General features: G+C 47.6%; 1 protein-coding gene across 1 annotated transcript; it reads right to left on the reverse strand.

The window, feature by feature from the left end:
* Positions 1-260: 260 nt before the first annotated feature.
* On the reverse strand, positions 261-3888 carry LOC120988374 (izumo sperm-egg fusion protein 1-like). Its single transcript, XM_040415937.1, has 12 exons — positions 3744-3888; positions 3587-3661; positions 3375-3458; positions 3096-3116; positions 2688-2702; positions 2514-2597; positions 2277-2324; positions 1882-1956; positions 1610-1710; positions 1158-1299; positions 616-793; positions 261-321 (listed from the first exon to the last, which is right to left on the reverse strand). Exons 1-12 carry the CDS (start codon positions 3886-3888, stop codon positions 261-263), a joined length of 1029 nt encoding a protein of 342 aa, XP_040271871.1.
* Positions 3889-16451: the final 12563 nt, after the last annotated feature.

Consider the following 16451-nt stretch of genomic DNA (forward strand, 5'->3'; position numbering starts at 1 on the left):
TATTTTTATTTTATTTATTTTTTAAGGGAAAAAGGGGAGGGAAGAAATGGGGAAGGGAAGAGAATTTTTTATTTTTTGGGAAACATTTTTTTATTTTTATTTTTTCATGGAGGGGGAGTAGGGAGAGAAAGTGAAGGCAGAAATGGGGAAGGGAAGTTTTTTTTTAAAGTTTTTTTGTTTTTGGGGAAGGGTTAAAATTTTCATTTTTTATTTTTTTTCCTGGCAGGTGGCAGTACAGGATGGTGCTTGACGGTTCGCCTTCACACTGGCTCTTTTTCCAGAGGCTCTCTAGATTTCATTCTCCTCCAGAACATGCAGATGCTAAAAAAAGAAAATCTATCAGTTATTTGATATTTGCTACTTACATGTCAGCTCTGAGTGAAATGTGTGCACAGATCCTCCAATGTTTTTTCTTACATTAGCTGCTTATCAGTCCACTGACATTATAACATGTCTGGCCTTGTAATATGCGCCAAATTTATCATGAAGCGTTCAGTATTGTGATAAATCTGGAGCATCCAGTGACTGCCTGGACTAAGTTTACACTGTGTAATGTGTAATATTTATCTAAAATACTACGCCTGTTCCACAGAGTATCTTATAGATGCTACCTACCATATGCCAGCGATCAGCATGATGGTGACGGAGCCGGCCACAGATATTGCTATGAGGGAAGCATTGTTGTTCTGTAGCTCCTCCAGAAGTGGCGGCTCAGGCGCTGTGATGTCAAGCACATCAGGAAGTGTAGGGCGAGGATGGTATTTTTTTGTCGCCTGTTCCGATTCGCTGATAACTAAATGAAGAAAACAATTACATTAATAGTTAATTCCATGAAGAGAACGATAATGACATTGTAGTGTATCTTATACATGAAAGAACATGAAATATATGTCAGAATATCAGAATCGTCTGCATCATGGAGGCTCAGAAGCACTGTCAAAACCAAAAGTGGCTCCAAAATACAGAAATGGCTAAAATCTTTCCATTATAGGTTTTTTCCTTACAAATACTAATGTAAAATAACCCCACATTATAGGTGACAATTCAGATTTTCAGAACTAGATCCTTTCTCACTAATTATCACCCACAAGTAGATATGAATCCCGTGTATCTAAGAATTACCGCTCAGCATAGTGCCAGTAATAATATGTCCTTACCTGCCACGTTATAGGTGATCTTACTCACTGGCACCTCAGAGTCCAGGATGGTGGTACACGTGTACCGTCCGGAGTCCCCCATCTGTACGCCCTTGATCACTAGATAGGGCTCCCGGGTGATTTTGGGATTGTGTTCACGAGGCTATAGAAAAAATATGGAGAATTATCAGAGCCTCAGATATCACAACTATTTATAATATAATATTTGTAATTTACATAGTCATATCATTAAGACAAAAATTTAGAAAATTGTTGATGATAATTTGCTGACATGACAGAAAGTCTGATTTTAGACCATATTGAGCAGCCTGGTGATGATATTGGGTGAAAGGACTTTCTGCTAAGTGGTTTTTGAGTAATGAAAGGAATAAGTTTGGGAAGCGCTGCCTTAACATTATGGTCGTATAACTCAAACTGAACAATCTCCCAATTTTACCCTGCATTGTACTTACCAGGGTGAACACGTTGTTATAGGTGTCCTCCAGCCTTGCGTACCATTCAAAAGTACAGTCCAGAATTAGTTCTTCATATTCTGGGATTTTTATATTTATCTCTAGAAAAACAGGAAAATGAAAGAAGATATTATAGAAGTAATTGTGTAGATATTCTGTCCTACATTTAGGGGTTGTCTCAATAACACGTCTCCTTCTATAAGACCTAATAGGAAATACGGCCATCATAGAGGAGACTGATTGTAACTGGTTATATTCTGCTATCTCCTCACCTCCACAGTTTACAGTCTCTGCCAGGTGAGACTTGTGATCTTTACATGGAGAGCAGGACCGTCCAGTTTTCAGATCTGAGAAAAGAAGAAAGAAATGAAATGTGAGCCGAGCATTAAAGACACTTATAATATTAGAATAAATATGATAATCATGTGCTGGTATCTATCACCCCTCTGTCACCTGCACATGGACAGGATACTGTACAGGCTGCCACAAATCACCCTTCTAGCCTGCTTATGGACTGAATCATATTAATGTAAATATCCTCCTGCTTTGGGAAGTCTGGTGTATACCAGTGACTGGTATATCTAGTTTACGGTGAGGATTTGGGGTCCTATATATTTACTTATGTACTATATGAATGTAGATATAAGAATAGAAACTTCTACTTTACCGAAACATCTGTTGGAGGTGCACAGGCAGCTGCATCTCTCCAAGTAGTCTGTGAAAAGAGGAGACATCATATAATAGTCAGCGAGTGCTGTGTAAAGTGCCTATGTAGTGCTGCTCACCTCTGTATAATAGGCACAGTACCCACAGTTTACACACACTAGTGGGAAAGGTCCATTGGCATGCATTATATAGTGTAATTCTAGTTACTCTGGCCTATGATAAAAATCTTATACTGTACCTTGATTTTTTGGAGGGCCCCCGGCGCAGACAACCTTCTCCTCGGCGCAGGTCTGACAGTTGATGTAGGTTTGCACCATTAATCCTGGGGAAATGCACTTGTGTTATAACCGTCCAATCTTATAGATAATAATAATAATGACAAGAAGCTGAATCTGGTATAAAATGTACTTACCACAGCTGTCTGCACCTGAGGAATGGAGAAGAAAGAAGACATTACTGACCGTTCTCATTGTCAGACTCAGAAACCTCTAATCTCTGGGTCTCCTTATTATTACATGATGTCAGTGCCTCTGTGTTCGTCACTTTGTTTTCTAGATTTCCATTGACAGAAATCTCTGAGCCGCCCCAGAACGGTCCGGGCCTCTATAGAATGCAGCAGCTCCTAGTGCAAACATTCCTGGCAGCCAATCAGGTGCTGGCTTTCATATGTCCAGTACAGGGTAGGAGATAACAGCAGTGATCTGATTGGTGGCTGTGGGATCTCTAGTTTGGGTCTACATTACTATTACTACAAGAGGCCTGTGTGTGTAATACATTTATATGTCATATTATAGCAGGTGTTATATCTAGAAGAACTCACCTTGTTTATTTGGACACCTCCCTAAAAGTGAGAAATGAAGAAAAGCAGAATTACTAATAGAGAACAATAGAGAACAGAAATCCCCTGTATATGAGGGCTCTATCTATAACCCTGCAATAATACAAAAGAAAACTGCACGCATAGCAATTCCCAGAATAGAACATTTTATTCCAATCGCTCCCTCCTGTCACTAGGCTGTAGGGAAAGGAAAACAAGTTGAAAACAACCTCTCTGACAACCTACCAGACACGTAGAAGATAAGTAGAAGATTCCACTTACGTTGGTTTGAGTCCTGGACGATAACCTTGAGCTTTTCTTTGAGTCGCTGGAAATGGAGTCCAATGATGTGAAGAAGCTGGATCTCTAAGATATATAAAGAGGAGAAGAATGAGAGTCCGATCCCCTCATCTATCAGTCTGAGCCCCCAACACACTAATTCCTATTAATAAGAGAAGTAGAATTTCAACCTACGTATAAAATATTGTACTTACCCTTAAAATCTATATCCTGGATGACGTCCACAGATTTTTTATATTCAGACGCAATTTCGGATATAGCATATTTATCTGGAAGGAAAATAATGGTACAATAATTATCTATCTATCTATAGATTATATGAAATGGAGATAATAGTAATAATATAAGTACCCAGTATGCCGACTTCATCCTCAAGGTAGTTCAGGACTTTTTTCTCGGTGACTTTGGCAAACCGCTTGATGTTGACATAGGCTTCTATTGAGTCAATGTCATCGACTTGGCTTTTGATAAAGGTGTTGAATTCTTCCATAGCCATTTTCCCTCTGGAGTCGCATGGTATGCAACAGAGAGACTGTCCGATGAAGACAGATTTTACGAGCAGTAGAAGCCACATGGTCTGGATAGAACCAGACATCTTTAGTAAAATCGCTTCCTGTAGCAAATAATCACTAAGGACGCAAGAGAGCAGAACTATGTCCCACTGAGAAGACAACAGCACTGCACAGGTTACAGCATCAGGCGCCGGTTAAGAGACAATGTCTTTATGACATCATCAGAATATGCAAATGAGGCTCTGAAACAAGCAATTGGATTGGTGGAAAATGGGATTATGACATCATATGCAAATAATTCTCTGGAACGTGAGATGTTTGATGGAGTAAATAAGTATGTTCACTTAAAAAAACTTTTTTTTAAGCCACAACTAATACATATCATGACATTCTTTACAGAATATACATATCAGGCATGGGTAACAGAACATGTACCACCCGTATATTCCACTGTATGATGTTATCGGAATTTGAAAATGAGGCTCTGAAACACAAAAGTTATTGGATTGGTGGAAAATGTAATTGTGTCATCATTATATGAAATATGCAAGTTATGTTCTGCTAGTGTTGGGCAATATACCGGTATCCACAATATAATGCAGTATTAAAAAACGGCAATATGACGATATCATCATTTCTTAAGTATCGTGGTATTTAATGACATCATAGGGGTGGCCGCTTCCATTATAGGTAGGTATGGAAGACCTATAATGAAAGCTGGTGGTTAAGGACTGACTCACGTGGTCTTCTCTTAATCTTGAGGCTGGCAAACGTCAGAACGTAGCTGTCTGTGTCACAGCGACATCACCTAGCATATGGGCGCCACGGCTGACTTCACAGCAACTGCCAGTGCGGAGCTAGGCTGATGCTCTGCCTCACTCCTGTGTCCTGCTGCCAGGCTGCTGAGTGGGGCCATCATCTGTCAGTCAATGCCAGGGGCCTTCTAGCTGCTGCCCTCAGCTTCAGCCTGCCTCACTTGTCCACCCAGGCCCTCAGCTGCCCTGGACTGATGGTGGTACATGCTGCCCAAGTAATATGCTGTATATTCAGGGGCGTAGCTAGAAATGACTGGGCCCCATAGCAAAAAAAAATTATGGGCCCCCTCCCGGATCTCCCACCCCCACATACCTCTCAGACCTCGCCGCCACATCCGCAGTTCCTCATGCACTTACGACGGTTACGTGTAGGACTGAGCACAGACAGTTGGTCACTGGCAACGCATTTGTGCCAGTGTAGGAAATGTATGACTCTAAATGTCTGTGTATTTAAGTAGGACTAGTCAGAACTGCCACCCAGACTGCGGGACCACTCCAGGGGTCAAGTCCTGAGAAAAAAGTGTGGGAACTCCCTCAAGATCCACTGCCACCCCTCCCCCCTCAGAAAATTCAGTGCAACATAAAACATAAACAAAAACTGGAATTTGCACTATACTGTATGTCTGTTCAGACATAATTCGTCTCTTTCATATTATAAGCTCCCCTTATATATAATTTACTTACAATTCTGAAGACTCAGGGGTGCTGAAAGGCTTGCTCTCACGGGTGCTGGCAGGCTTGGCCTCACGGGTGCTGGCAGGCTTGGCCTCAGGGGTGCTGGCAGGCTTGGCCTTAGGGGTGCTGGCAGGCTTGGCCTCAGGGGTGCTGGCTGGCTTGGCCTCAGGGGTGCTTTGCAGGCTTGGCCTAAAGGGGTGCTGGCTGGCTTGGCCTGAAGGGTGCTGGATGGCTTGGCCTGAGGGGTGCTGGCTGGCTTGGCCGGGCAGAAGGAGTGTGGGAGACTGTGAGGCCTTTTTTCTCCAAGCTGCTCCGGAAAAAAAATATTTTTCATTATACCTCAGGTCAGACCACCAATCAGACCCCCAATGTTAATCAGACCTCAGCTAACAGCCCCAATAAGATCCCCAATGCTAATAAGACTCCAATAAGACCTCAGATAACACCTCAGCTCAGACCCCAATATAAATGACCCCCAATCAGACCTCAGATAAGAGCCCCATGCCTTATAGCAGCCCCCAGTAGCCTTATAGCAGCCCCCAGTAGCCTCATAGCAGCCCCCAGTAGCCTCTCCATCAGCCCCCAGTGCCTCTCACCAGCCCCCAGTGCCTGTCGCCATCCCCCAGTGCCTCTCGCCAGCCCCCAGTGCCTCTCCATTAGCCCCCAGTGCCTCTCACCAGCCCCCAGTGCCTCTTACCAGCCCCCAGTGCCTCTCAATCAGTCCCCAGTGCCTCTCAATCAGTCCCCAGTGCCTCTTAATCAGCTCCTAGTGCCTCTCAATCAGCTCCCAGTGCCTCTCACCAGCAGCCCCCAGTCAATGCCTCTCCATCAGCCTCCAGTGCCTCTCAATCAGCCCCCAGTGCACCCTCCCCGGTATTAAAATCATTGGTGGGCAGTGCACCCTCCCCGGTTTTAAAATCATTGGTGGGCAGTGCGCCCCCCCCCCCTCCCCTGTATTAAAATCATTGGTGGGCAGTGCGCCCTCGCCGGTATTAAAATCATTGGTGGGCAGTGCGCCCCCTCCAGTATTATAATCACTGGTGGGCAGTGCAAGCCCTCCCCCCAAGCATTAAAATCATTAGTGGGCAGTGCGCCCTCCCCCCGGTAATAAAATCATTGGTGGGCAGTGCGCCCCCCCCAGTATTATAATCATTGGTGGGCAGTGCAAGCCCTCCCCCCAGTAATAAAATCATTGGTGGGCAGTGCGCCCCCCCCAGTATTATAATCATTGGTGGGCAGTGCAAGCCCTCCCCCCCCCAGTATTATAATCATTGTGGGCAGTGCGCCCTCCCCCAACCCCCCCCCAACATTGGTGGCAGCGGCAGTTCCAATCGGAGTCCCAGCAGTGTAATGCTGGGGCTCCGATCGGTTACCATGGCAGCCAGGACGCTACTGAAGTCCTGGCTGCCATGGTCAGTTAGTCAGCAGAATACTTACATGCGCGGTGGCCGCCGGGCGCTCCTTCTTCTTGTAACTTACAGGTCTGTGCGGCGCATTGCTTATGCTTATAGCAATGCGCCGCACAGACCTGTGATGAGTTACAAGAAGGAGGAGCGCCCGGCGGCGACAGCGTATGTAAGTATGCTGCAGAGTAACTGGCCATGGCAGCCAGGATTTCAGTAGCGTCCTGGCTGCCATTACACTGCTGGGACTCCGATCGGAACTGCCGCTGCAACCAATGATGGGGGGGGGATTGGGGAGGGGGTAAGGCCGCATCCTCAGCAGGCGGACCGGGCCCAGTGGCGCTGCTATATCGATGCTGCCTGCTGCCACATCTATCTCTCCTGGAGGGGGCCCCATGGGACCCTCTGACTTAGGGGCCCGGTCGCAATTGCGACCCCTATAGCTACGCCACTGTGTATATTATGTATATGTACTGCAATGTGATGTTCCAATATCTGCACTGTATACTCGTGCATCACATTACTAGTACATCACATAACATGTTACATGTTATATATTACACATATAAGGCCACTGCATTTGCAGATATTGATGAGCTATATTCATGATGGGTCATCAATATCAGATCGGTGGGGGTCTGAATCTGATTAGCTGATTCATGCAGCCACTGCTCCAGAAATTATACTGTGTACGGAGCACAGCACAGCTCTGTGTATGGTATAACGGCCATGCATTTGCACTGAAGCTCAACTCCTATTTAAGGGAATGACAGCTGAATGTCATGGATGAGATTTGCAGATAGCTGGAACTTATAAATAAACGAGCGACTGGCTTGATCCCACACTAAGGAGCTATTAGGTGAGCCCTATAAAATCCTAACAGCTCTCCCTGACTGCTATGCACATACAAGGGTCTCGATGGTAGACGATTGCATGCCCACGTACCTAAGCCTGTGTGACACCTGAAAACCCTATAATAGTGAGGGAGTCAGGGTCACCTAGAATCAAGCCAGCAAGCAAGCACAAAAAAATAAAGGACTTATCTGAGCAAACAGCAGACGAAGCCTCCAGCAGTGAACACCTAATCCAGGAAGTAGTATAAACCGCAAAGTGAGGCAGTATGGGAGGGAATATAAAGGAAGACGATTATGTCTAAATAAGTGACACCTGGCAGAAGGAAAGGAGATGAGAAAGTGAAACCAAAACAAAGAACATCATACAAGAGGTAGAGAAGAACGTCTGCCAGACCTTCTCACAGAAGTGGCGGTGACAGTAACCCTCCCTCTACGGGTGGACTCCGGACACTCAGACCTATGGAAAGCCCTAATGAGACGAGTTGCTTAATGTCCGCCACTGGGACCCACATCCTCTCCTCAGGACCATAACCCTCCCAATGAACGAGGTACTGGAGAGAACCGCGGATAATGCAAGAATCCACAATCCTAGAGACCTGAAATTCAAGATTACCATCAACAATTATCGGAGGAGGAGGCAAAGAGGAGGGTACAGTGGGTTGGACATAAGGTTTTAATAGGGACTTGTGAAAAACATTATGGATCTTCCAAGTCTGAGGAAGTCGGAAGGCAACGGGATTGATGACGGACAAGATCTTGTAAGGGCCAATAAACTTAGGACTAGAGTTGAGTGAACACCTGGATGTTCGGGTTCGAGAAGTTCGGCCGAACTTCCCGGAAATGTTCGGGTTCGGGATCCGAACCCGACCCGAACTTCGTCCCGAACCCGAACCACATTGAAGTCAATGGGGACCCGAACTTTTAGACACTAAAAAGGCTGTAAAACAGCCCAGGAAAGAGCTAGAGGGCTGCAAAAGGGAGCAACATGTAGGTAAATCCCCTGCAAGCAAATGTGGATAGGGAAATGAATTTAAAAAAAAAAAAAAAAAAAAAAAAAATTAACCAATATCAATTGGACAGAGGTCCCATAGCAGAGAATCGGGCTTCACGTCAGCAGAGAATCAGTCTCTTCATGCCATAGCAGAGAATTTGGCTTCATGTCAGCAGAGAATCAGTCTTCATATCATAGCAGAGAATCAGGCTTCACGTCACCCACCACTGGAACAGGCCACTGTCACATATTTAGGCCCCGGCACCCAGACAGAGGAGAGAGGTCCCGTAACAGAGAATCTGGCTTCATGTCAGCACAGAATCAGTCTTCATGTCATAGCAGAGAATCAGGCTTCACGTCACCCACCACTGGAACAGGCCACTGTCACACATTTAGGCCCTGGCACCCAGACACAGGAGAGAGGTCCCGTAACAGAGAATCTGGCTTCATGTCAGCACAGAATCAGTCTTCATGTCATAGCAGAGAATCAGGCTTCACGTCACCCACCACTGGAACAGGCCACTGTCACATATTTAGGCCCAGGCACCCAGGCAGAGGAGAGAGGTCCCGTAACAGAGAATCTGGCTTCATGTCAGCACAGAATCAGTCTTCATGATATAGCAGAGAATCAGGCTTCAAGTCACCCACCACTGGAACAGGCCACTGTCACATATTTAGGCCCCGGCACCCAGACAGAGGAGAGAGGTCCCGTAACAGAGAATCTGGCTTCATGTCAGCACAGAATCAGTCTTCATGTCATAGCAGAGAATCAGGCTACACGTCACCCACCACTGGAACAGGCCACTGTCACATATTTAGGCCCCGGCACCCAGACAGAGGAGAGAGGTCCCGTAACAGAGAATCTGGCTTCATGTCAGCACAGAATCAGTCTTCATGTCATAGCAGAGAATCAGGCTTCACATCACCCACCACTGGAACAGGCCACTGTCACATATTTAGGCCCAGGCACCCAGGCAGAGGAGAGAGGTCCCGTAACAGAAAATCTGGCTTCATGTCAGCACAGAATCAGTCTTCATATTATAGCAGAGAATCAGGCTTCACGTCACCCACCACTGGAACAGGCCACTGTCACATATTTAGGCCCCGGCACCCAGACAGAGGAGAGGTTCATTCAACTTTGGGTTGCCCCGCAGTATAATGGTAAAATGAAATTAAAAATAGGATTGAATGAGGAAGTGGCCTGGAGTACAATAATATATTGTTAAGGGGAGGTAGTTAATGTCTAATCTGCACAAGGGATGGACAGGTCTTGTGGGATCCATGCCTGGTTCATTTTTATGAACGTCAGCTTGTCCACATTGGCTGTAGACAGGCGGCTGCGTTTGTCTGTAATGACGCCCCTGCCGCGCTGAATACACGTTCAGACAAAACGCTGGCCGCCGGGCAGGCCAGCACCTCCAAGGTATAAAAGGCTAGCTCTGGCCACGTGGACAATTTGGAGACCCAGAAGTTGAATGGGGCGAACCATCAGTCAGTACGTGTAGGGGTGTGCACAGGTACTGTTCCACCATGTTAGTGAAATGTTGCCTCCTGCTAACACGTTCCGTATCAGGTGGTGGTGCAGTTAGCTGTGGCGTGGTGACAAAACTTTTCCACATCTCTGCCATGCTAACCCTGCCCTCAGAGGAGCTGGCCGTGACACAGCTGCGTTGGGGACCTCTTGCTCCTCCTCTGCCTTCGCCTTGGGCTTCCACTGGTTCCCCTGTGACATTTGGGAATGCTCTCAGTAGCGCGTCTACCAACGTGCGCTTGTACTCGCGCATCTTCCTATCACGCTCCAGTGTAGGAAGTAAGGTGGGCACATTGTCTTTGTACCGGGGATCCAGCAGGGTGGCAACCCAGTAGTCCGCACATGTTAAAATGTGGGCAACTCTGCTGTCGTTGCGCAGGCACTGCAGCATGTAGTCGATCATGTGTGCCAGGCTGCCCAGAGGTAAGGACAAGCTGTCCTCTGTGGGAGGTGTATCGTCATCGTCCTGTGTTTCCCCCCAGCCACGCACCAGTGATGGGCCCGAGCTGCTTTGGGTGCCACCCCGCTGTGAACATGCTTCATCCTCATCCTCCTCCACCTCCTCCTCATCCTCGTCCTCCTCGTCCTCCAGTAGTGGGCCCTGTCTGGCCACATTTGTACCTGGCCTCTGGTGTTGCAAAAAACCTCCCTCTGAGTCACTTCGAAGAGACTGGCCTGAAAGTGCTAAAAATGACCCCTCTTCCTCCTCTTCCTCCTGGGCCACCTCCTCTTCCATCATCGCCCTAAGTGTTTTCTCAAGGAGACATAGAAGTGGTATTGTAACGCTGATAGCGGCGTCATCGCCTCTGGCCATGTTGGTGGAGTACTCGAAACAGCGCAACAGGGCACACAGGTCTCGCATGGAGGCCCAGTCATTGGTGGTGAAGTGGTGCTGTTCTGCAGTGCGACTGACCCGTGCGTGCTGCAGCTGAAACTCCACTATGGCCTGCTGCTGCTCGCACAGTCTGTACAGCATGTGCAAGGTGGAGTTCCACCTGGTGGGCACGTCGCATATTAGGCGGTGAGCGGGAAGGCCGAAGTTACGCTGTAGCGCAGACAGGCGAGCAGCGGCAGGGTGTGAACGCCGGAAGCGCGAACAGACGGCCCGCACTTTATGCAGCAGCTCTGACATGTCGGGGTAGTTGCGAATGAACTTCTGCACCACCAAATTCAGCACATGCGCCAGGCAAGGGATGTGCGTCAAACCGGCTAGTCCCAGAGCTGCAACGAGATTTCGCCCATTATCGCACACCACCAGGCCGGGCTTGAGGCTCACCGGCAGCAACCACTCGTCGGTCTGTTGTTCTATACCCCGCCACAACTCCTGTGCGGTGTGGGGCCTGTCCCCCAAACATATGAGTTTCAGAACGGCCTGCTGACGTTTACCCCGGGCTGTGCTGAAGTTGGTGGTGAAGGTGTGTGGCTGACTGGATGAGCAGGTGGAAGAAGAGGAGGAGGAAGCGGAGTAGGAGGAGGATGAGACAGGAGGCAAAGAATGTTGCCCTGCGATCCTTGGCGGCGGAAGGACGTGTGCGCCAAACAGCTCTCCGCCTGGGGCCCAGCCGCCACTACATTTACCCAGTGTGCAGTTATGGAGATATAGCGTCCCTGGCAGTGCTTACTGCTCCACGTATCTCTGGTTAGGTGGACCTTGCCACAGATGGCGTTGCGCAGTGCACACTTGATTTTATCGGACACTTGGTTGTGCAGGGAAGGCACGGCTCTCTTGGAGAAGTAGTGGCGGCTGGGAACAACATACTGTGGGACAGCAAGCGACATGAGCTGTTTGAAGCTGTCTGTGTCCACCAGCCTAAATGACAGCATTTCATAGGCCAGTAGTTTATAAATGCTGGCATTCAGGGCCAGGGATCGAGGGTGGCTAGGTGGGAATTTACGCTTTCTCTCAAATGTTTGTGAGATGAAGAGCTGAACGCTGCCGTGTGACATGGTTGAGATGCTTGGTGACGCAGGTGGTGGTGTTGGTGGTACATCCCATGTTTGCTGGGCGGCAGGTGCCAACGTTCCTCCAGAGGCGGAGGAAGAGGCCGAGGCGGCGGCAGCAGCAGAAGAGGCCGAGGCGGCGGCAGCAGAAGAGGTAGTAGGGGGAGCCTGAGTGACTTTCTTGTTTTTAAGGTGTTTACTCCACTGCAGTTCATGCTTTGCATGCAGGTGCCTGGTCATGCAGGTTGTGCTAAGGTTCAGAACGTTAATGCCTCGCTTCAGGCTCTGATGGCACAGCGTGCAAACCACTCGGGTCTTGTCGTCAGCACATTGTTTGAAGAAGTGCCATGCCAGGGAACTCCTTGAAGCTGCCTTTGGGGTGCTCGGTCCCAGATGGCGGCGGTCAGTAGCAGGCGGAGTCTCTTGGCGGCGGGTGTTCTGATTTTGCCCACTGCTCCCTCTTTTGCTACGCTGTTGGCTCGGTCTCACCACTGCCTCTTCCTCCGAACTGTGAAAGTCAGTGGCATGACCTTCATTCCATGTGGGGTCTAGGACCTCATCGTCCCCTGCATCGTCTTCCACCCAGTCTTGATCCCTGACCTCCTGTTCAGTCTGCACACTGCAGAAAGACGCAGCAGTTGGCACCTGTGTTTCGTCATCATCAGAGACGTGCTGAGGTGGTATTCCCATGTCCTCATCATCAGGAAACATAAGTGGTTGTGCGTTAGTGCATTCTATCTCTTCCACCCCTGGGGAAGGGCTAGGTGGATGCCCTTGGGAAACCCTGCCAGCAGAGTCTTCAAACAGCATAAGAGACTGCTGCATAACTTGAGGCTCAGACAGTTTCCCTGATATGCCTGGGGGTGATGTGACAGACTGATGGGCTTGGTTTTCATGCGCCATCTGTGCGCTTTCTGCAGAAGACTGGGTGGGAGATAATGTCGGCCACCCAATTGACTAATGCCTGTACCTGCTCTGGCCTTACCATCCTTAGAACGGCATTGGGCCCCACCAAATATCCCTGTAAATTCTGGCGGCTACTGGGACCTGAGGTAGTTGGTACACTAGGACGTGTGGCTGTGGCAGAACGGCCACGTCCTCTACCAGCACCATAGGGTCCACTAACACCACCACGACCATGTCCACGTCCGCGTCCGCATCCCTTACTAGATGTTTTCCTCATTGTTCCCGTTCACCACAATAAGAAAAATATTATTAGGGCCAATGTATTGAATTAAAATTCAGGCCTTTTTTTACAGACACCTAACACTGTCTGGCTATCTATTTAGGTACCGTATTACACTAATACAGGCACACCAGTAATTATAGATTTAGCTGAATATAAATGTCAGGCGTATTTTTTAGGCGCTGGGTGACAGGTATACGTTTAATCACAGAATTAGACTTGTATCTACACTGTAGCGTGTGTGTTAAGTTTTTCAGAATGACCCTATCAGCACCTTGAATCTAATATACCCTTTTTGGGATAGATTTCAAGTAGGCCTGATATAGCAGAAACTACTAATTTTGAGAATGGAAAATTTGGGAATTGTTTTTCAACCCAGAACAAAAACTGTGCTTTTACGGTCACTAAAAATAACTTGACCAGCTAAAACAGTACTGATTTGGAGGAATATAAATGTCAGGCCTATTTTTTAGGCGCTGGGTGACAGGCTCAACTTGCCCCTGATGTAGTATATGGCCAAAAAATAACCACACTATTGATGGTTAAATGCACTTGGGTGACACAGGCTCAGCCTGCACCTGATGTAGTATATGGCCAAAAAATAACCACACTATTGATGGTTAAATGCACTTGATGAAAGCTTGACCCTGATGTAGGATTTAGCAAAAAATAACCATACTATTGATGGTTAAATGCACTTGGGTGACACAGGCTCAGCCTGCACCTGATGTAGTATATGGCCAAAAAATAACCACACTATTGATGGTTAAATGCACTTGGGTGACACAGGCTCAGCCTGCACCTGATGTAGGATATAGCAAAAAATAACCACACTATAGATGGTTAAATGCACTTGGTGGTAGCTTGTGCTGGCGCACCACAAGCCACAAAATGGCCGCCGATCACCCCATAAAAAAGTGATATAAAAACGCTCTGGGCAGCCTAAAAAAAGTGAGCAATTGAATATCAGCACTTCAATGATCCACAGCTGGAGATCGATCACTGAATGAAGTCTTTTGGAGGAGTTAATCTGCCTAATCTCGCCCTAACGTCGCAGCAGCAACCTCTCCCTACGCTTGTATCAGCAGAGTGACGTGCAGCGCTACGTGACCCAAGCTTATATAGAGGCTGGGTCACATGCTGCACTGGTCAATCACAGCCATGCCAATAGTAGGCAAGGCTGTGATGGCCTCTTGGGGCAAGTAGTATGACGCTTGTTGATTGGCTGCTTTGCAGCCTTTCAAAAAGCGCCAAGAAAGCGCCGAACACCGAACCCCAACCCGGACTTTTACGAAAATGTTCGGGTTCGGGTCCGTGTCACGCTCGGGTTCGGGTTCGCTCATCCCTACTTAGGACCCAACTTCCAGGAGGGAACCTTCAGTTTGATATTCTTTGTGGACAACCACACCAGATCACCCACATTCAGGTCCGGACCAGGCACACGTCTCTTATCCGCCACACGCTTATATCTCTCAGTCATCCTCTTCAGATTACCCTGAATCTTTTGCCAAATAAACGACAAAGACGAGGAAAATCTCTCCTCATCAGATAAACCAGAAGACCCCTCTCCAGAGAATGTCCCAAACTGCGGATGAAACCCATATGCGCCAAAGAATGGTGACTTATCGGAGGACTCCTGGCGATGGTTATTTAAAGCAAACTCAGCAAGGACAGGTGCACTCTGCGGTCTTACTAAACCCTCAAACTGATTTTAAAATTGAGAGATTAGCCAACATATCCTACGGTGTAGGACATGTCTGAGCCCGAGCACCGCGCCAAGGTTTCTTTAGTAGCTCGGGGACCTAACACTCACCTACCTGGGCCTATGTGGGCAATACCAGGAGCCAGTGGGCAAATTACAGGAGCATGAGGCCGACTCACAAACAACTCACCAGTTACCTCCAGCATGTGACCATGCTAGCAATGGGAGGAGGGAGGAGTCTGCGAGTCCCACTCAAGACTGGCTGATAAGGCCCAGGCCTCACAGGTGCACCTAAATGTAGCCTGTAGATGGAAAGCAGGCACATTTAAATTGGAGTTTATACACCTCCAGGAATCTCTATATATACAAACTGAAAAGAATGGCGTGGTATTAAACAAGCAGGACGTGCTGAAACCCACATGCAGTTGTGCATATATATAGGGGAGCAGATCCTGCACTTGTGGCACATTGCTAATGATGATCCCCAGCAAAAATGCATACAGTGGAGGATGACCGCAGTGAACCACAAGTACCACAATAGACATCCTACACAAGATAGCAATTATGTGGATGTGATATTCAATATAACAATATAACAAAATAATAGCAAAGACGGGTGCACTCTGCGGTCTTACTAAACCCTCAAACTGATTTTAAAATTGAGAGATTAGCCAACATATCCTACGGTGTAGGACATGTCTGAGCCCGAGCACCGCGCCAAGGTTTCTCAAATAGCTCGGGGACCTAACACTCACCTACCTGGGCCTATGTGGGCAATACCAGGAGCCAGTGGGCAAATTACAGGAGCATGAGTGACTCCTCCCTCCTCCCATTGCTAGCATGGTCACATGCTGGAGGTAACTGGTGAGTTGTTTGTGAGTCGGCCTCATGCTCCTGTAATTTGCCCACTGGCTCCTGGTATTGCCCACATAGGCCCAGGTAGGTGAGTGTTAGGTCCCCGAGCTACTTGAGAAACCTTGGCGCGGTGCTCGGGCTCAGACATGTCCTACACCGTAGGATATGTTGGCTAATCTCTCAATTTTAAAATCAGTTTGAGGGTTTAGTAAGACCACAGAGTGCACTTGTCTTTGCTATTATTTTGTTATATTGTTATATTGATTTTCTTGGACGCCCAACCAGTGCACGGAAATAGACAGTGCACTGTGTCAAAGAACGAGTGAGCAAACCAACACATGGGACGCCATGTGGGCCGCCAAACGAAATGGAACTACACTACTTGACTTAGGGCTCATGCACACGACCGTTGTTTTGCAGTCTGTTTTTCCTGGATCCGTTGTTCCGTATCTATTTTTTTTCTCTGATTTAAGTCCTCTTCTGTTCCGTTATTCCACAAAACATATCCGTATGGTTTCCTTATGCAATACGTTTTTTGCAGATCGGAAACAGTAAGGCCCCTTTCACACGGGCAAGAATTCAGCGCGGGTGCAA

The sequence above is a fragment of the Bufo bufo genome, chromosome 1 (genome assembly GCF_905171765.1).
Source record: "Bufo bufo chromosome 1, aBufBuf1.1, whole genome shotgun sequence".
Taxonomy (NCBI): domain Eukaryota; kingdom Metazoa; phylum Chordata; class Amphibia; order Anura; family Bufonidae; genus Bufo; species Bufo bufo.